Genomic DNA, 21,134 nt, shown 5'->3' with positions numbered 1-21,134 from the left:
AATAGACTTCTACCTCACAGGTCATCAGACAAGGCAGGTAAACCTAAAAAACTAAGATATGTGAAGATCTGTTTTATTGACATATGCTGCCCAAAACCATGCCAAAGAATTTAGTTTTCTAGACGTAAAGGGAATTTACACACAGAAAAGGGGACCTCTATGAGGACGCAAGCTATGAAAAAAAATATAATATTGATTGTTTATACTCAAAATAGGCCCAAATTCTAGGCCCATCTTGCAATTTACTTGGGATTTATACTGGGCAAAACGAACGTAAGAGTCTTACTTTCGAAACAAATCAGCTGTATCTACTCATAAAATTCAAAAATGAGCTAAAAGTTGTTTTTCACTAATCGATTATAAACTTTTGTGGCAACTAGGATGGACCAAGGGGACCTTAATTATGACAATGAAATTTGTGATGGAAAATCTGGTTGTATTGATTCCTTGCACGATTTTTTATTTTTATTTTTTTTTATTTTTTTTTTAGAAATAAATCAGCTTTAAAATTTCAGGGCATGCTGTCTCCCCAATGGAAAATTCAAAGGAAAATTCAAAGTTAAGGGAACCTTTATTTACCCTATTTTTCTGCGTCATGAACCGATAAAGTCAAAACTAGTTTCAAATTAATTTTCCGCATAAGGGTCCGTCTGACAATGAAACGTGTGAATATGTTTTTCAAGCCGACTGGAGAGACAAACTTCAAGGCTCGGTTTTGTGCTTCCCGAACTGTTAGTCTTTTGATCTGAAGTAATGACCAAAACTATTCAAATCAAGTGACTGAGCTGAACTAAAGTATTATCACTCCTAGCTGATTAGAACAAAGCTTTTGGTCCCTTTTTTGGGCGTAGCAAATTTTTTCAAGTTTTTTTTTTTCATGCACAAGGGTTCTATCAGCTTATGCGTCTGTGTTCCAAGCTTTAAAGATACAAGTGTTGGTCCTTAATCGGACGAACAAATATTTAGGAGACAGTAATTTTTTGGAGCTCTCATTCCTTTACTGGAATGACGAGCTCCAAAAAATTAGGCTGAATAGGATGGATGGATAGCCGAAAAGGACGACGGCAGATTTGTCAAACTGTCATCCTTCATCCGCACAATACGTCCTAGACATCTCAACCTTTCGCTAATTTTAGCCCTAGAAAGCGGTATAGAACTACATTTTCCGTATAGCTTTCGGTTTGAAATACGGTCAGTAAAATCCGTTGACAATATCTCTGGAAAATATCTAACAAATTTTCCTCCATCTTCCAAAGCGCTCATGTTTCAGAACCTCTACCACTGCCATCACTGTAGCTTTCAATATTTTAATCTTGATTTATCTTCTAAACTATTTTCAACTGTTTTCTTTATTGTGTCTTGTTTAGATGAAAATGTTATCTGTCTTCTTTAACATTAACTTTCAAATATTGTTGCACCCTGAACTCACAAAACCTCCAAAAATCATTCATTTGGTTAACATTTTCATCTAGGAAACTCGATTCATCAACACAATTTAAGTTTAGGAGAGTTTTACCTTCCCATTTGATTCCATGCTCCCCCATATCCGTTGCTTTGTTTTTTAGGACTAAACCCAACAATATGATCCGCATAAATGGGGATAGAACGCATCCCTGCTTCATTCCTGATTTCTGTACGAAACCAGCTACTAACCTCATTTCCTACCTTGACCGCAGCAATGTTGTTCTCTTACATGCCACTCATCACTTTAATATATTTCTCTGGTTTACCCATACCCTACAATTGTAGGACCTTAACTAAAGCTCTTCTAATGTCGAATCAAACGTTTTTTTATAATCTAAAGAGGTCTTTAGAACTAAAGAGGTCTGGTGATCTCTTCTGTGTTCACATCTCAATTACCAATCTAAGTATGAAAATAGCTCTGTGTACCCACTGCTCTTCCGAAAATCACAATATTCTTCTCTTGAAACTTTATCTGCAGCATCCCTAAGTCTAAAAAGTATCATCATATTAAGTAATTTGCTTCGTACTGAACCTAAGCTAATGCCTCTATAATTACCACACTCACTGTTGTCACCTTTCTCATAAAAGGATATAACCAAAGTTTCCTTAAAGTCGTTAGGTATTTCCCCTTTTCAAAAATCATATTCTTAATATTCAGTAATAGATCTTCCTTCACTTCCAAATTGTTACGAATTTTTCACTTTTTTCTGTATCGTTTCCTGTAACTTTATCACGATTTAACATATTCTCAAAATACTCTGCACATCTCTCTTCATCACTGTCCTTATCTCTAATTGAGGCCCAGTTCCTTCCCTTAACAGGGACAAGTCAATATTGACTAATCACTCTCCATTGTTGAACTTGCCAATGCAATATTTACTATTTTGCCGTTTGGTTGCATCTTCCAGGTCTTCAGCAGCTTTATGAGTAGCCTCCAGTTCGCACCTTCTTAGTTCACACTTTAATGCTTTCTCTACTCTCCTTGCATTCCTTTTATTTTCACATGATCTATCACTAAAACACTTCTTGCACTAACCCCATCTCTTTTCAGCCAAGCTTTGATCGTTTTCACTAATATGTCTTTTTTGCGTTCCTAACTTTTCCCCCTAAGGCAACATCTGCTACTTTACAATTTATACTGATAAGCTGTCCCATGCATTGTCTAATTTGGGGTATCTTAGACTCTTCAGTTTTATTTTTAACAATTTCTGGGTAGTTTCTCTCAAATTCTCATTCTGGGTTCTACCAACGTCAAAACTTCCCAGAAGGTAGTTACCCTTGCGAAATTTTAGCTTTAGATTAACTCTAGACACTACTAGATGGTCATCTTTACTTTTAACATCAATAACGTCAACAGCTCATATATATCTTAGTATCTTGTATCGATCTTGCCAGTCTTCAATCTGCAACAACATAATCAATAAGAATGTCTGTTTTATCGTCATGTGGATACCGTGCAAATTGCAGCAGTCTATGACCGTTGCTATTTTACTCTTCTGCACCAAATTTACCTAGGCTAGGATACTATCTATCAATATTTTTACAATCCGGGTATTGAAATCCTATAATGAAAATAACATATTTCTACCGGGAATCCTGTAATTCTGTTCCTGTAAATGTCAGTTAAGTTCATTTGAGTCACTACCGTCTCGATCAGTTGGCTCTACAGGGGCGTATACTACTATGACTGATACTTTGCACTATCTAGTCGTAAAATGAGCAACTATAATTTTAATTAATAACTTACCATCCTTAGCAAGGCTTAAAAGCTCCCTTGTTCATCATGAGTCCTGCTACATGCCTATGCACCCCATCCTTTTTGCCTGTGTAAATAAATTCTAGATCACGTAACTTCATTTTTCTCGCCCCTGAGATGTGAGCCTCCGGAACTCATTATAAGTCCCGTCCAAAATCTTCGAATTCATCAGTCAGAATGTCAATACGATAGTTGTTTTTTAATTCTGTAATGTTCCAACTTGCGGTTTTTATATTACTTATATAATTGAAATTAATTTTTGGTTTACTAAAATAAATAGTTAAAATTGGCATTCTTTCAATTATCCCCGCTCCTTCTCCCAAATCAAAACTCGAGGTCAAAGTCGCCTTCCAAAAGCCCTAAAAAAATTCAACTAGATGCTAAACCAACTCTTGAGATAATGCAGATACACTATTTTAATTATCTAGATACGCATTGTTTTTTCAGGTCTACGTCTCTACTTCACCGGAAATAGATTTTAGTCACACAGGGCTAATAGTCTCCAAAGTTATAAAAAGACTGGAGAACAAAATAGTTTAACCTTTTCCCTCTATAAAAGCCAAGATTTCACGCCCACTTGCACCCTCGTGCGAGGGAGGGGCTTATTATATTGGAAGTCAGAGCATCTTGTGCCTTTTTTAAGAGTAAAATGTGATTGGAGGGCAACCAGCCTCCCATGGCCTTTTCTCTTAAATGTATCTGATCAAAGTTTTGAGATAGCCGTTTTGTTCAAAATAGTCCACGGGTATGGAAAAATTTTCAAAGCTTTCAGTTGTAGAGTTTGACAGAGCTCCAAAAGCTGCCGGTATTTTAGCAGCACAACTTGTGTTTTGACAGGTATTCTTTGTGCAAAAAGTATTTCTACGTATTAAAATGGTATTTTCAGACAAAATATCCCAACGAATTTGAAAACTGTCAAGTAATATGGCTTCTTTGCTATCCCACTTTTTGCACGGCGGATAGTCAAAAGGTCAAATAAATATGCTTCTGGGGTGGAAAACCCCCATAGACCCCGGGGCGAGGGTTGTAAGTTTTAAAGGTGCTCGTTGTTGCCTTATAAGGCTCTTAGAAAGGGGTGGTCTTTAAGGTTTTTAGAAAGTTTAGTGGGAAAAGGGGGCATATTTTATTTTGAGCCTCCAAAAAGTCTATGGGTATTGAGGTAAAAAAATGTCGAGGGGGATGTCAAACAAAATTCAAACACGCTATATGCAGGAAGACTGTCGAAAGGGTACATTAGAAACATCTAAGGAATGCTTAAGGGTTTTAAGTTGGATATATAAAATCATGTTGAGAAAGAAGTTGAAAAACGAACGGAGGTAACCAGCCCTCCACCCTCCTCTCGCCTTTTTGTATGTTCCCCTTTACACTAATAGAATTTTAAAAGCCATTTTATTGAAAACAGTCACAAGGTCTAATAGCTATGCCTGGGGGTATGCCATGCCCCCACAGCCCTGGGGGTAAGGACTTCAAATTTTTCAATTTGTCCGTTTTTAACATGCAAGATTCATAACTGGAAAGGAGGGATGTTTGATTCTGGGTTTGCACGAAAATACTATGGGAATTGAACTAATATTTTGGGGGATGTTGAGGTGTATGTTAAGCAAAATCGAAATACGTTATCTGGATCAAAGTTATCAAAAAGGCGTCTCTGCAATATCTTAGAAACGGGTAAGATTACTAACTTGAATTTTCAGGGCTGCTACTACCACTACTAATACGGCTGCAAGTGCTGCAATTTTTTGCGGGGAAAACCTTTAAACTTAAAAGGAAAATAACTTATTCTTTAAATAAGTGGGCTGTCCCCTCCTCTATCCCTAGCTCTTTACACTAAAGTTTGATTTTCTTTCCAATTCTTTAGGAACATCTTCTGAAACAAAAGGGCCGTTTAATTGAAATAAAAAAGCTCTTGCTAAAGTACTAAAAGCTCTGCGTAACTAGCGAGGGGTTGAGGAGAGGGCAGCTCCCCCCATTTGCGTAATAATTTTGTTCGTTTTAATTTTTATGTGGCTCCTTACTTTCAGTTGAAAAAACTTGGTTCTTTATCTAATATCATCGGGAAGCAAATTGTAAGTAATTCAATGCAAAACTTTGGTAGACGTAATAATACATCTTTTATCGAGAGTAATCCCATTACGCCTTCTAACTTCTAAGTGCTTTGGTGGAAACCAATTCTGGAAACTCTACTTATTCAACAAGTTGTCCGGCATTTAGCTAATGACTTACTTATTTCCTTTTGGACGTTGCTTAGCGTGGAGAGTGCTAACAGCTTTCTCTAGTTGTTTTAATCTACTTCTAACGTTGCAAGCGCTAAGGCTTTCGAGACGGGACTAAAATGATTCTTAGTTTAAAAAAAGAAAAATGTTCAAACCTCATTGTAAAGAATAATAGAAATGGAAATGGGAATAGTGTTTTTTTAATATACAGGTCTGTGTATTTCAGAGGCCCACGGGCCCTTTACGCAAAAAAATTGTACAAAACAAGGAAATTACGAATAAAATAAATTACAAATTGCAAAACAATCAAAAACAAAATATAAAGCGAATATTCCAAATCTAGGAAACATGACTTAGTCGCATAAACTTTTCCTTCTCTCCAATCATTTATCTATGTACACACCAGCTCGGGTTATTGTTGTTGGGTTTTTACTTTGAAAAATATACTGAAGTAGCAAATCAACCACATGCAAATAAATTCCCCTGAAATCCGAAAGCAAAAATACTTTGCACACTTCTTAAATAGTTCTAATAAATGAAAAATAGTTGGTGCAGAACACAAAATACTTGCTACAAAACATAAAAATTCTAACAAAATCCCAGATACTTCTTGTAGAATACAAAAGTTCATACAGATTCAAAATAAAGTCTTCAAAACGGAAATAACTCTTACAAAATACGAGAATACTTTGCACAGTTCTAAAATAGTTCTAACAGAATTAGAAATAGTTGGTTCTGAAGACAAAATACTTACTACAAAACACAAAAATTCTAAAAACACCCCAATTACTTCTTGTAGAATACAAAAAGTTCTAACATAATCCAAATTAATTCCTACAAAAAAAATATTGTTACGAAATACAAAAATACTTTGCACAGTTCTAAAATAGTTCTGGAACAGAACTGGAAAATAGTTCGTGCAGAACACAAAATACTTGCTATGAAACGCAAAAATTCTAACAACATCCCATATACTTCTTATGGAATACAAAAAAGTTCAGACATAAACCAAATAATTCCTACAAAACAAAAATTCATTCGTGCAAAATACTTTTCACAGCTCTAAAATAGTTCTAATAGAATGAAAAATAGTTGGTGAGAACACAAAATACTTGCTACAAAACACAAAAATTCTAACAACACCCCAAATACTTGTTATATAATAAAGGACTTCCAAAATCCAACGGTCACTAATTCAATATGATAGGCCCTGAGAAAAAAATACCTAGACACGCGTCCAAGAATATCATTCTCGGAAGAATTATGAGAACTCGAATTTTAACAGATATGAACTTTGAATTTCTGCTCGAGAGTTCTTAAATATGTTGAGCTTGTCAGTGTGATTCTGATTTGTGTCGTACCTTTTTGGAAAATGTTTTCCTGCTATTGCTAAAATTTTGCAAATTTTCTTATTCAATACTTTCCATGGTTAATTTTGATCCTTTTGAACTTTATATGTTTGGATTCACGATACAATTAGATTCTTTTGATGTTAGTTTCTCTTTCCTTACAGTTCGGTGTCACGAACTATTTGATGTTAGTGTTGGGCGATAATTTAATTAATAGATACACCGATTTTTTTAGAAAGTATTCCACGACTCATAATATTAGGAAGACTTTCTTGGTCCAGCTGTCTAGCGCTCCATTCCGTTAAGGGAAAATCTCTTTTGATTCTTAAAGCGGACAAAAATCTTTGGAATGTAACGTTTCGACGAAAAAAAAATCTTGAAGAAAATGTCTAGAAAAAAATCTCTTAAAGTATTACGTAACATCCGACATGTGCACCATCATTACGTAACACTCGCGTGTGTCTGCCATTACTTAACACTCACGTAGGTGCCGCCATTACGTAATACCAACGTGTCTGCCGTCCTCTGTTATAACTGGGGATTCTCCACTTGACTGACGGGCCCTCACCTCCTACAAGTCACGCGAGAATGTGTCATCCTTAATATAAGTAAACCGCCCCTATTACTGAACATACATGTGTACTATAGTATATGTAGTTAACACTTAACACTTCCATCTTGAAGAAAATTAATAACACCTGCTGCTTGCTTGGGCCCGTTTGAACTTGCTGCTACGGTCCTGGCGTCTTGAAGGTTCTCCTATTACCTAAAAAACAGATGTACTATACCATTACGAGTGTACTATAGAATTGAGTAACACCCAGGTGTGTGTAATAACGTCTTGAGGGGTTAGTGGCTCCAATAGTACATCCCCTATGGGCGTACTCGGAAGCCTCATGGCGTCACTCCTAGTGGGCAAATCATTTAACTTACAGCCCTTTCTTAACGGACTATTGGGGAGGGTTATTATATCATTCCCAAAGGCATAGCTATTAAATTTTCAACTATGCTGAATCAAATGGCTCTTTCAAATTTTTGGTCAGATGTCGTTAGAGAAAAGGAGCGTGAGAGGGGGCTAGTTGCCTTCCAATCTTTTTAGTTACTTAAAAGTGGCAATAGAATTTATTATTTCCGTTCAAATGAGCTTTTTCCCGATATTCTTGGACCATTAGCTCGATACGATCAGTCAAGGGCGTAAAAAAACAAACAAATAAACATGCATCCATGATCTTTTTTTTGGCAAAAAATACCAAATTCTTTTTTTGTTGATACAAGCTTAAAACCACTTCAGAGTGGGTTTCTAACATGCTGAGTCTAATGATGTGATTTGCAGTAAGATTGCTTGAATTATGGGGTTGGTTTCCCCCACTTTTGAAAATCAGGCAAATTTTGCTCTTGTTTGTTTTTTTCTTCTTTTTCATCCCTCTTCTTTTCATTTTTTTTTGTACGAGTGGGCACGACAAAATTATTATTATTGTTAGGTGATATTTTCTACCTTACTCATTGTTACTGTTCTGGCATTTCTGTATGACAGTCTATTTTGAATGTTTTAATCCGTTGTTGTGTTTAATTTATTAATTTTTTTCAGTTCCAAGCACTGGCACATTTAGGATCCTCTGAACTTGAGAGTAAAATACTTTGTAGCATTTAACGCAGCACCTCCAAGTGTGAAGCACTGATAACCGGTATTTGAGAATCCCAATCTCCATATTGTACATCACCCGAGCTGCATTTCTACTGGTATGTTCAATGCATTTTCTAGTTTCATTAGATGGTACTAAAAATTCGCTTAATTAGAAAAATGAGCTTACTTTACTAGTAACTAAAATCCAGCTGAACTGTACACAAAATGACAGAAATCACATGAGCTGTTCAGGCTCGGGTTTGGCTCACTTCGCTTATTAGCTTTGTAATGCTTGTACCTTAATATAGTTCGTTAAATTTTAACTTTACAAGTTTTCATTGGTATTTTGTTGAAACAAGAACCGATACCCTGATTGGACAAAAACGCTTTTGAGCTCTGAATACTTTACGATGTTTGTTTAGATTGATTCTATTAATTCCATTCCAAAACCTACTAAAGAACATTTATACCCATAGATATATAACTAACTCTCCTTACTCCGTGCCAAAAGAGCTATAATACCATGGACGCTATTCTCAACAGACGACTGCCAAATCAAATAGTGTTGGGTGATGGTCATATCGATATATTGCACCAAATGTTGATATCGAATACTGAACTATCGATATCAAAAGCGAAATTTGGACATTCTTGACCATTTGCTTTTGCTGATATCGACCGGTGAACGTCCAGCAGAAAAAAAATCACCATAATAAAATTGTTCTCCAAATGGTAGAGAAGAAGAAGAATAACGTATTCAATCTATGATCCACATATACTGATACATAGCTAAATCCCTAAGTTGGCACAGGTTGCTCTCAAACTCAAACTACTTTTAGTGAGGGTTTACTCTCAAATGTTACTGAGGACCTTCGAAAGGCTTCGCTGGATAAAAGGCCTTCTAGGTTTATAAGCTTTGGTCCTGTCCCACCCGTCACGACTGCCACGTACCTAGAAAACGTATGTCTCTCCTGAGTCATCAAACCCCTTTAGTCCGAAGTATTATAGATAATAAGCAAGCTTTTGATTCGGTCAGTAGAAGATCTTTAGCAAAGGTCCTGACTGACTGACTGACCCTTTCTGAAACAGTAAGCTGTTTGAAAAGTGTGGTTCAATACCGCTTTCTATGGCTGTAATAGGAGAAAGATTGAAATGGGTTGGACAAATACCAAAAGAGACAGGTATAGCCTTGATGGCTGCTAAATCTGTGGCAGTATATGCAAATGTCGTGACAGTCCCAGTGATTCAGCCACGACAGAATCAAGCCATTTAGTTGGATTACACGACTAAGTTTCAGTAGTCAATGTAAAACGTGCTTCCCCAGAAGCCAAATCTATAAAGGCCCTGGAGATTTTCAATAGGGAGTCTACCAAGAAAACTGACCCACTCAAGTTGTGAGAGTCTCGTAACATGGTGTGTCAGATATACCTGTACGAGGCTACCATTAAGGTGGAACTGACTCTTAGGGAAAAACATTGAAATGTTGCTGTGTTTGTATAACCAAACATACCCAGTAGTTATTTCTTTTATTTGCCCTGGCCCTGAGTCAGGGAAGATAGGGTTTTTGTGATGTTCTTCTATGCAATTGAAGTTTGTTTTTATTTTTTATTTTATGTTATTCGAGTCTCGGAAAAAACATTTATGTTTTTTGAAAAACATACTATGTTTTTTGAAAAATTACTATGAAAAAACATAGTAGGAAAACATTTCCCAAAAAGGTACGACACAGATCAGAATTACACTGTCAAGTTCGACATATGTAAGAGCCCTCGAGCAGAAATTCAGAGTTCACATGTGTTAAAATATGAGGTCTCATTATTCTTCCGAGAAGGATATTTGAAATTATTTTGAACTGTTATACTTTCGTCATGGAAAGGCAGTGCGGTCTTCGAAGTTATCTTTGTAAAAAGGTAAATTGGCAGTGTCCTTCTATAGTCATTAAAGACTGCCTCATGGAAAAGTGGCATTTCTTGCCGTTTTATGACACTGAACACAGATTCGGCCCTAATTTTGGTTGCTAAATGTTATCAAAAGAAAATGCTGATATATCAGTCGGTTTTGATTCACCAAATAGCTACTTATATAGCCTCTGAGTATTAGTTTCCATAGTGCCGAACTGTGGAGCAGTTATCCCTAAAGATATATGCAATCCTTAAAAAAAATAATGACTATTATAACAAACAATTATTTTCAACCTTCATTTGTCTGAGTAAAAAGATAAGCGGTTTTGTCTTTTACGTAGTAAGTGATTTGCCAATTATTGTTTAATGTTCTATTTATTGTTATTATTATTTTTCATGTACTAATTCTGGTATCTCAATATGACACCCTTAGGTAAAGATTTCATCTGCTTTTTTTTCTTCTAGTTCCAAGCATCTGCATGACTGAGATCCTTTGAAAGTGAGTGATACATATTTTTGAGCCTGTAGTACCTGCGAGTATGAAGGACCAACAGATTTTATTTTAGAATTTTAATCCCACAAGTATCAAAAATATATAAGGCATATCGTACTGGGCATTCTCTGAAGGTCATAGATTGTTATACTTAGTTTTCATATATTGTGCAGATTCATTTAAAAATAGTTGAATTTTCAAGCTTTATCAGAGATGTGGTAGAATGTGATTTAGTTTTTGTTTGTCTTCGTAGCCTTAATCCATTTTTTTTTTGGGTTGACCCTCTCCCCCTCAACCCTGCAATACTCAACAACTGTATTTTATTCACAATTGTCAAAATCACACATTTTAAACCATGGGGCGTAAGCCCCGATCCTCCACAGATCAGTCTTGTTCCTTTTTACAGTCATCTTCAAGTTAGTTATTGTGTTTTAACCTTAACCTGGATTTTGGTGCGGCTGAGCACAGCTAAGGGTTGTCATAAGTTTAGCCAAAACGGATATAAATAATTTTTCTAGTTTTGAAGTCATAGGAAATGAAACTTTTGTTTTTCTCAAATCTAATTTGAGATTGCCTCTTAAATCTTGCATAAATTCAAGCAAGATAAACAATGAAATAATATTTAAGCATACATTGTCTATAACCAAACTTGGAGTTTCTAAACACAGTATTTTAATGGGAAGTGTAGAGATGACAATCCAAGTTTTATTCTGTCGTTACAATTACTGAAATATGAAGGCTCTAAACAAAAAATATACTAATTAACGGTTTATTCAGCAAAATTGTTTCGAATAGTAATTTGTTTCAGATATCGCAAACTCTTGCTGTCATAGTGACTTCTAAAAAGCAAATAATAAAGTTTTCAGAATTTACGCCGCTAAAAGTTTCTCCAAGTGATTAACTGAAAGAAAAAGGAGTAAATTACTTAAGGACAAGACGTTCTGTATAGGGAAAAAGTTGACGGTATTAATGTAAGAAAGTATATCAATCCCATGACACATATTAGACAGCTCTTTCCACTTCTTTCCATATCGAATCATAATTTTGAGATTGCCATTTTGTTCAGCACATTTGAAAGGCCCAATAACTATGTCTCTGGGGGGTACTAACCCACCCCCTCACATACCTCGGGGCAAGGACTGTAAGCTATGCAATTCACTCATTGTTTATATATAGATTTATTATTGGAAAAGGGAAGGGGAGGACACGTTTGACATTTAATGGTAAAAAGGCCAAGGATTTTCAGATGGTATTCAGAGGTATGGACTTCTAGGAACTAAAACGTGTACATTCCTTTTTTTGTATACCCGATATCAGATCTTAAGTTTTGTTTCATATTTTTTTATTTCTAGGTCAGTTTTCATTTCGATTTTTGGTCCAGAGGATGGGCTACACGCATGTCTTTTTAAGCACCATATGCATTGCTGTCTATTGGAATGCACTGTATTGCGGTTTTGTGTTTGATGATATTAGCGCTATCAAAGAAAATAAAGATCTAAGGTCCCGTACACCTTTGAAGAATCTATTTCAAAATGATTTCTGGGGAACACCTATTGTAAAGGTAAGCTGATCTTTCTTTTTCTTTCTTTAAAAAGGTTGCGTTAGAACTTTTTGTAACATCCTTCGAAACGTCCATCTTTAATTTTTTCAATGATTTATTTAGATTGTCATTTAAATAGACTAAATTGTATTTGAATGCTAATTACAAAACCATATTTTTACGTTGCCCTAGATTATATTTTGTCTAGAGTCTAGACCAGGACTTCTTAAACTTTTGTAATTCTCGACCCCATTTATGATTGCGAGTTTCTTAACGACCCCAACAAATATAAAAGGAAAATACATTAATATTTTTTGATGATATATTTATTAGGTAAAAATATACATATGCATATGAAAATATATAAATTTAGCATTCGTTTTGAAACATATAAAATCTAAAATTGAAATTTGCACAAAATGTTATAGAAATGTTTTTATTATAGTTTCAAAAACAAAAGTGGATTCTGACCGTCTTAATTCTCTCGAATATATCCAAGTAGTTGCGTGGTAAATATTAAATTAAAGTTTACGTTAAAAATTTAATGAGTTGGATGTACCTGTTTTTTATTGCATAAAAAATCAAATCTTGGTGTAATGTTTGAAACTGCTGGACGTAAGACCTCTTCAACATTTTTTATCGCTGAACGATATTGGGATTTAATGTGTGTTAAAGCTGAGAAAGTAACTTCACTTAAATATGTGGTGTTGAATGGCAGAAGTATATTTAACGCCATATTGGGGATTGTGGGAAATTCAGTTCTAGTTCCGATCCAGAATTCAGTCAAGGGCTTTTTTCGGTATTGTAGGTTTAAGTTTGAGTCACACGAAAGTTCAGCAAATTCCTCTTGAGCTTTAAGTGGCAGATGATCAATCTCACTTAAGCCAATCCAAAACGGCTTTGGAATCCAAACTATTTTTCGTAAATCAATCTATATATATATAAAAATAAGTTGTTTGTTTGTGTATCTGTCTGTCTGTCCGCATATGACGTCTGAATTATTTCATCATATACCAATTCAAAAACGAATATATTCAAGCCGAAGTAGCTGAGTTGGTAAAGCGTTATGTTCCAGGTTCTAGGTCCGAGAGGTTCCAGGTTCGAACCTTGGCTTTAGCATTAATACAAAAGAAGAAAAAAAAACTAAAAAAGGTAAAAACTACAAAAAAAATACAGACTGGGACACTGGGACACAAATAACGACCGGGACATATAAATGACGACCGGGACAATCAAAGATAAATTACAGACCGGGACACCGGGACACAAATGACGACCGGGACACCGGGAAACAGGGAATATAAATGACGACCGGGATGCTTAAAGAGAAATTACAGACTGGGACACAAATGACGACCAGGACACAGGGACACAACTACAACGGGGATGCCGGGGGCACAGGGGGATATATAAATGACGACGGAGACACAGGGAATGTTCGATTAGCAATCACCATAACAAAGCTCAAGGGCAATCATTAGAATAATGAGGTATAGATCTGAATACGGATTGTTTTTCCCATGGACAATTTTATGTTGCATGTTCAAGAGTCGGTAAACCTGACAATCTATTTATATGCACAGACAATGGGACATCGAAGAATGTTGTATATTCGCAAGTTTTACGTAGTTAAAAACATATAAATATATATATATATATATATATATATATATATATATATATATATATATATATATATATATATATATATATATATATATATATATATATATATATATTCACAGGTGGGACACAGGGACACAGGGACACAACTACAATGGCGCGTAACTAATATGGCGTGTAACTACTTACGCGCGCGGGAGGGCTTGGGGGGTGCGCAAAGCACCCCCACCAACTAGGTGTTGGGGTGGCGCGAAGCGCCACCCCAACAGCTAGTATTTAATATAAAATACGTCCGGAACTGTATTTCTAGCGCTTTTAAGTGATCTACAATAGTTTTAGCAAAAAAGTTTTACGATGAATTTTCTCAATTACAAAATTGTCGACACTGGAAAACATTTCGAACGAATTTTTTTCGACTCTACTTTTCCAAATGCTGTTCTTTTTAATAAAACTTTCAATTTTATCGTATTAAGTAAATATATCGCAGTTTTTTCCTTGAAGAGACAAGTTAAGATTGTTTAGCTTCGCAAAAAATATCTGACAAATAACACAGCTTGGATAGCCACGAGTAGTTTTGAAAAAAAACCCATCAAATTCACATTTTCGTTCAGTTAAAAATATTTCGATCTCGTCCTTTATTTTTTAAACTTTGACCTCTTGACAACCATCTTACTTCTGCATGTAATAACAAAGTTGTGTAGTTGGAATCTGTAACCTTACAGAGATTTGAAAATAAGCGACTGTTAAGGGCATGGTTCTTAATAAAATTTATCACCTTAACAGCATCCTGAAGCACATCGTTCAGTTCTGGTGCTATCAATCAATTAAGAAGCACCCAAAGGATTTTTACATGGCAGGAATGTAAGGTCCCGTCGGTCGCGAAAGGGTTAAACTGATTAATTCGGAATAACATGCACTTCGTTCACAATCATACAATGGCTAAATGAAAATAACACGAAACGTTTATATAGTTTCTTCGAAATAACACATAGAAATTTTGTTGATAATATTTATCAGGATTATTTCGGTTTTAAGAGATTGACAAAAATAAATCTACATTTTCTTATAAATTTCTATAACATCTTCTGATTCATAGTAAATTTATAAACGATATTATAATGATCGGAATAGAAATGCTGGTATAAGCAGTCTTTCCAAACCAGAAGATTTTATGATATAATTATCTACGATGATTGTTATTTTTCTTTATAACAATAATTTTAAAAGTTAAAAAACATTTTTTGTTAAATTGTATTTTTATCACTCGCGACCCCATAATTTTGCTACGCGACCCCAAATGGGGTCGCGACCCATAGTTCAAGAAGCCCTGGTCTAGACAAATCTAACTTTAATTCTTTCATTTCTATATTTTTTTGTATTAAATCCTCGTTGCATTCACTCTGAATGATAGAAGTAGTTTAAGTTGGTTGGCACTGCCTACCAGCTTGGCAGCTTTGCCGGACTGAAGAAGATTGTTTTTTATTGTTTTCATGATATTTTACTTTGTTTGACTATTGTTTTTTCGCTGGTTGTTACCGGTAGGACGACTTTTATATTAAATCGTGTGCCTTAAAAAGATGTGCCACGTTTACCGAAAGTGGAATTGTTTTGTCGAACTAAATAACAAGGAGGATTGAGAGCGAAAATGTCAGAAGCATGATGTGTATTGTGTGGGTTGTATACCAATCTTGCTTTACTGAAAACGAAATATATTCTGTAAAGCGTTTTTTGTATAATCGTTTATCAGAAAATCAGAAATCGGTAAAATAACCCCAAGACAAAACACATCATATTGTAGAACGGATTGTCGTAGAAAGTCGGTTAAAAGCTTCTACCATTGTATATTCAGAGTTCTAGTACACAATTGAAGGTGCAATCCAACATCGTATATCTTTAAACGAGTTGTAATTGTGTATGTATGTATTTTTTCAAACAGTTCGCGGTAACGAACTGTAGTAAGGAGCGACCCGGCTCAATAGTAAACGAAACTCTAAATAACGGAATTTTGATGCTAAAATATACATCAAAAGAATCGGATTTTCATGCTGATTTTAAATATATAAGTTTCATCAAATTTGGTCTTTGTCATCAAAAGTTACGAGCCTGAGAAAATTTGTCTTATTTTAGAAAATAGGGGAAAACACCCCTAAAAGTCACAGAATCTTAACGAAAATCACACCATCGCATTCAGTGTATCAGAGAACCCTATACCAAAATCTTCAAGCTCCTATCTTCAAAAATGTGGAATTTCGTATTTTTTGCCAGAAGACAAATCACGGGTGCGTGTTTTTTTTTCCAGGGGTCATCGTATTGACCAAGTGGTCCTAAAATGTCGCAAGAGGGCTCATTCTAACGGAAATAAAAAGTTCTAGTGCACTTTTTAAGTGACCAAAAAAAATGGAGGGCACCTAGGCCCCCTCCCACGCTCATTTTTTCTCCAAAGTCAACAGATCAAAATTTTGAGATAGCCATTTTGTTCTGCATAGTCAAAACCATAATAACTATGTCTTTGGGAATGACTTACTCCCCCACAGTCCCTGGGGGAGGGGCTGCAAGTTACAAACTTCGACCAGTGTTTACATATAATAATGGTTATTGGGAAGTGTACAGTCGTTTTCAGAGGATTTTTTTGGTTTTGGGGGTGGGGTTGAGGGGAGGGGGCTATGTGGGAGAATCTTTCCTTGGAGAAATATGTCATGGGGGAACAGAAATTCAATGGGCGCAGGATTTTCTAAAATTACTATAAAAAAAAACAATGAAAAAATAAACATGGAAAAGTTTTTTCAATTGAAAGTAAGGAGTAGCATTGAAACTTAAAACGAACAGAGATTATTACGCATATGAGGGGTTCTAAAAATACTTTAGCATAAAGAGCGAGGTATTTAGGAGGAGATAAATACCTCGCTCTTTATGCTATAGTATTTTTAGTAATTTCAACTATTTATTCTACGGCCTTTCTGATTCAGGGGTCATTCTTAAAGAATCGGCACAAAACTTACGATTTAGTGTAAAGAGCGAGGTATTAACGAGGGTACAAACCCCCTCATATACATAATAAAAATTTAAGAAAATAAAAGTTTGTTACGTAAGTTAATTCTTAAGTTACGTATATTTTTTACTAATAAAAAAAATTCGTTAAAAATTAAAATTTATAGTAGCCTTTTTGTGTAACCGAAAAATTGCATGGCAACTAGGCCTCCTTCCCATCCCTTATTTCTCAAAATCGTCTGATCAGAACTAAGAGAAAGCCATTTAGCTAAAAAAGGAATTAAAATGTAAATTTCATTTTAACAATTTATGTGTGGAGAGCCAAAATTAAACGTATATTAATTAAAAAACGCTCAGAAATTACATAAAAAAACTAGTTTTTCTAACTGAAAGTAAGGAGCGACATTAAAACTTAAAACGAACAGAAATTACTCCGTATATGAAATGGGTTGTCCCCGCCGCAATCCTTCGCTCTTTACGCTAAAGTTTGACTCTTCACCACAATTCTGCTTTTTAAAACAATTAAAAGCTTTATCATAAAGAGCGAGGGATTGCGGAGGGGACAACCCACTTCATATACGGAGTAATTTCTGTTCGTTTTAAGTTTTAATGTCGCTCCTTACTTTCAGTTAGAAAAACTAGTTTTTTTTATGTAATTCCGAAAAAGGATCGATGATTTTTTTTCTGAGACTTGGCACAGCAGCATCTTTTAGCCCATCTAAATAGGTCATGACTTTGGGGATATTCGTTTTCCCGCCCCAGTGTCCTTAATCTTTTGTTCTTAAAATTATCTTCCAAAGGAATTTAGCGGGACTGGACCCAGTGTCCTTAATATATTTTTCTTAAAATAACCTTTTGAAGGATTTAAGCAGGACTGTCAAAATGAAGTTGGAGATAAGAGCAAGGCTGGGTGAATATCCATTATGTCATTACTGTTGTCATTGGTTCCGATCTGAATTAATTTTGCATTGCATTAATTAAGGTTGAAGGAACAGGTCAATTGAACTTTGAAAGGGATTCTAGCAAGATATTCAACTAAAAGTATGTTATTTTGGTCTGCATTTTTGGTAAAGTAAGTTTGTTTTCAAACAGTTCTGGGTAACGAACTGTATGGAGCGATGCAGCTCAATAGTAACCGAGTCTTAATAACAATATATACATCAAAAGAATCGATTTTTTTTATTCAAAATATTTTTTATTCAAAATAAAATTAATCAAACTTAATGTTGCCCATCAAATTTTACGAGTCTGAGAAAATTTGCCCAATTTAAAAAAGGGAGCGCAGGACGTCCCCTAAGCATGAAGTTATCTTAACAAAAATGACACCATCAAATTCAGCATACTAGAGAACCCTGTTGTAGAGGTTTCAGGCCCCTATGTACAAAAATGTGAAATTTCGCATTTTCTGCCGGAAGAAAGATCACACATGCGTGTTGTTGGTTTGTTTGTTTGTTTTCCCCAGGGTTGATCTTAGATGATCGAGAGAAGGCTCATTTTATCGGAAATCAAAAGTTATATTGCGCTTTCTAAAGTTATGAAAGTTATATCGCTTTGATATAACTTTTTTGATAAAAGTTATATCACTTTCAAAAGTGATCAAAAATACTGGAGGGCAGCTAGTCCCCCTCCCACGCTAATTTTTTCCCAAAGCCTCCCTATTAAAATTTTGAGATAGTCATTTTTTCAGCATAGTCAAAAAATCTAATAACCATGTCTTTTAGGATTACTTGACCCCCCACAGTCCCTGGGGGAAGGGCTGTATGAACTTTGCCCATTGCTTACGTATAATATTGGCTAATGGGAAGTATATAGACGTTTTTCAGTGGGAATTTTTCTGGTAGAGGGGTGGGGTTATCCGGCAGGATCTTTCATGAACAAATTTTTCGTGAGACAAAGAAGTTTTCAATGGAGGGACAACTCAGGCTCCCAGCATTATTTGAAAAACGATCAGAAATTGAATAAAAAACAAGTTTTTTTAACTGGAAGTAAGGAGTAACATTAAAAATTAAAACGGACAGAAATTATTACGTATATAAGGGGGGTCGCTTCTCGTCAGTACCTCGCTCTTTACACTAAAGTGTTTTTTCTAACTTTTAAAGGAGCTTATTATTGTAGTTAAACGATCTTTGTGATTCAGAAATTATTGTTAAATAGCTAGAATAAACAAAAATAAAACTTTAGGGTTAAGAACGATATACTGTGGAGAGGTGACCTCGCTCATATACATAATAATTTCTTTTCGTGTTGGCTGTAACCTAGTAAAGAGCTAACCACAGCCCATTGTAATCAAAAGTTGAAAAACACGTTTTGAAAAATAAAACTGTCTAGTGAAAAAAAAAAAATCGCCATACTGACGCTGAATAAGGAATGGTAACTATTGTTTTGTTAATTTTAAAAGTAAAAGTGTATTACTAAAAGAAATTTATGGTGATTTCAAAAAGAGCCTAAAGTCCCTTGAATATGACGTCAGATCGAAATAAAAAGGGTATCATTGGAATCAGCATGGTCGAAAACCTATGTAGGACAATTACAGTCCTCCACCTTGAACACCAAGGAAAATCACTTTTGCATGGGTTGCATTGATGTGCCTCTTTTTTTTTCGCAGGACTAACAAATGATCAGAACATCATGGAGATATATTTAATGGCTCATTTGAACGGACGTTAAATTTTCTACTGCCCTTTTTAAGTGACCTTCCTACTAGCCCCCCCCCCTACAGGCCCCTCCCGCCAAAGTTGTCCAATCAAAATTTTGACATAGCCATTTTATTTAATATAATTCAAAGGTCAAATATCTATGGTTTTGTTGATGATATGACCCTTCATAGTCCCCGGGGAAAGGGCTGTACGCTGTATCGGTATCGGACGTATCGATACGCGTATCGGTATGGATTTTTGAATTAATGAACTCTTTATTAACTACTAAATTACACTATAAATACACACAACCGCCGGGGGAAGGCTCAAACAGCCTGATGTTGGACGGCTGCAATCCTCTAATTCTCAACCTAATTAATTAAAAAAACAAATATTAAAGAAGGACAAAAACACTCTCACTCAATTACCCCTTAATACCAGAATATATATATAAAAAGATATCCTCAATAATAATATCTTTATATCCTAATATCTTAATATATCCCTAATAATATATCTTTATATCCTCTAATTCTCAACCTAATTAATTAAAAAAACAAATGTTAAAGAAGGACAAAAACACTCTCACTCAATTACCCCTTAATACCAGAATATATATATAAAATGGCTAACAATAATATATATATATATATATATATATATATATATATATATATATATATATATATATATATATATATATATATATATATATATATATATATATATATATATATATATATATATATATATATATATATATATATATATATATATATATATATATATATATATATATATATATATATATATATACTCCCAATAAATGCTTTTTAATTTTACTTTAAACGACCCAATATGTTCTGCCTCCCTAATGCCAGCTGGGATATCATTCCAAATAGCCGGAGCTAAATACCTAATTCCGAAAGCTGCACGTGTGGTGTCTCGGTACTCAACAATAAAATTATATGCCTCTCTATTCTCATACCCTTGGAGTGAACGATTTACTCGAAAAAACTGGTAAAAACTGGAGGACATACATCATTGCAACATCGATACGCAAAAACAGCAGCTTTGTAATCTCGAATCTGACCAATGTTTAGCACTCGTAATTTCTTAAAACATGACGCGGTATCATTCACATTTTCTACATAATTACCAAGAAGACGTACTGTTTTATTTTGTAGGATCTGCACTCTTTTAAAACTTGCATAGAAATTACAAGACCAAAGGACACAACCATAAGAAATATAAGGCGCAACAATGGTGTGATATAATAATAAAAGAACTGATAATGTTAAAACATGCTTTAATAGACGCAAAATTCCCAAACCTCTAGCAACTTTAGCTGCAACAAAATCACTATGGTTCTTCCAAGATAGATTGCAATCAAGCTCGAATCCCAAATAACGCACATCATGCGCCTGTGACAAAGGCCTACTATTAAAAAATATCTTTTTATCAACACATGGAGGCTTACCAACTCTCCTATAAATCATAAAATTAGTTTTATTAACGTTCACTGACAAAAGGCTATGTCTTGTAAA

At 34.9% G+C, this 21,134-nt stretch overlaps 2 protein-coding genes across 5 annotated transcripts in view; one reads left to right on the top strand and one right to left on the bottom strand.

The window, feature by feature from the left end:
- LOC136036204 (protein O-mannosyl-transferase Tmtc3-like) overlaps nt 1-21,134 on the top strand; it is a 261,671-nt gene that overhangs the window by 46,410 nt on the left and 194,127 nt on the right. For all 4 annotated transcript variants that reach the window (XM_065718290.1, XM_065718292.1, XM_065718291.1 and 1 more), the window contains 2 exons: nt 8,371-8,522; nt 12,153-12,361. In XM_065718290.1, coding sequence (XP_065574362.1) covers nt 12,185-12,361 — 177 coding nt within the window. In that variant the 5' untranslated portion in view covers nt 8,371-8,522; nt 12,153-12,184. The remainder of the gene's footprint in view (nt 1-8,370; nt 8,523-12,152; nt 12,362-21,134) is intronic.
- The window catches only part of LOC136036202 (nuclear pore complex protein Nup205-like), a 378,694-nt gene that overhangs the window by 181,961 nt on the left and 175,599 nt on the right, over nt 1-21,134 (bottom strand). The gene's annotated exons all lie outside the window — the stretch shown is intronic.

The sequence above is a fragment of the Artemia franciscana genome, chromosome 15, assembly GCF_032884065.1.
Source record: "Artemia franciscana chromosome 15, ASM3288406v1, whole genome shotgun sequence".
Lineage (NCBI taxonomy): Eukaryota > Metazoa > Arthropoda > Branchiopoda > Anostraca > Artemiidae > Artemia > Artemia franciscana.
The sequence above is the reverse complement of the archived record's forward strand: the minus strand, read 5'-3'. Positions and strand labels throughout refer to the sequence as shown.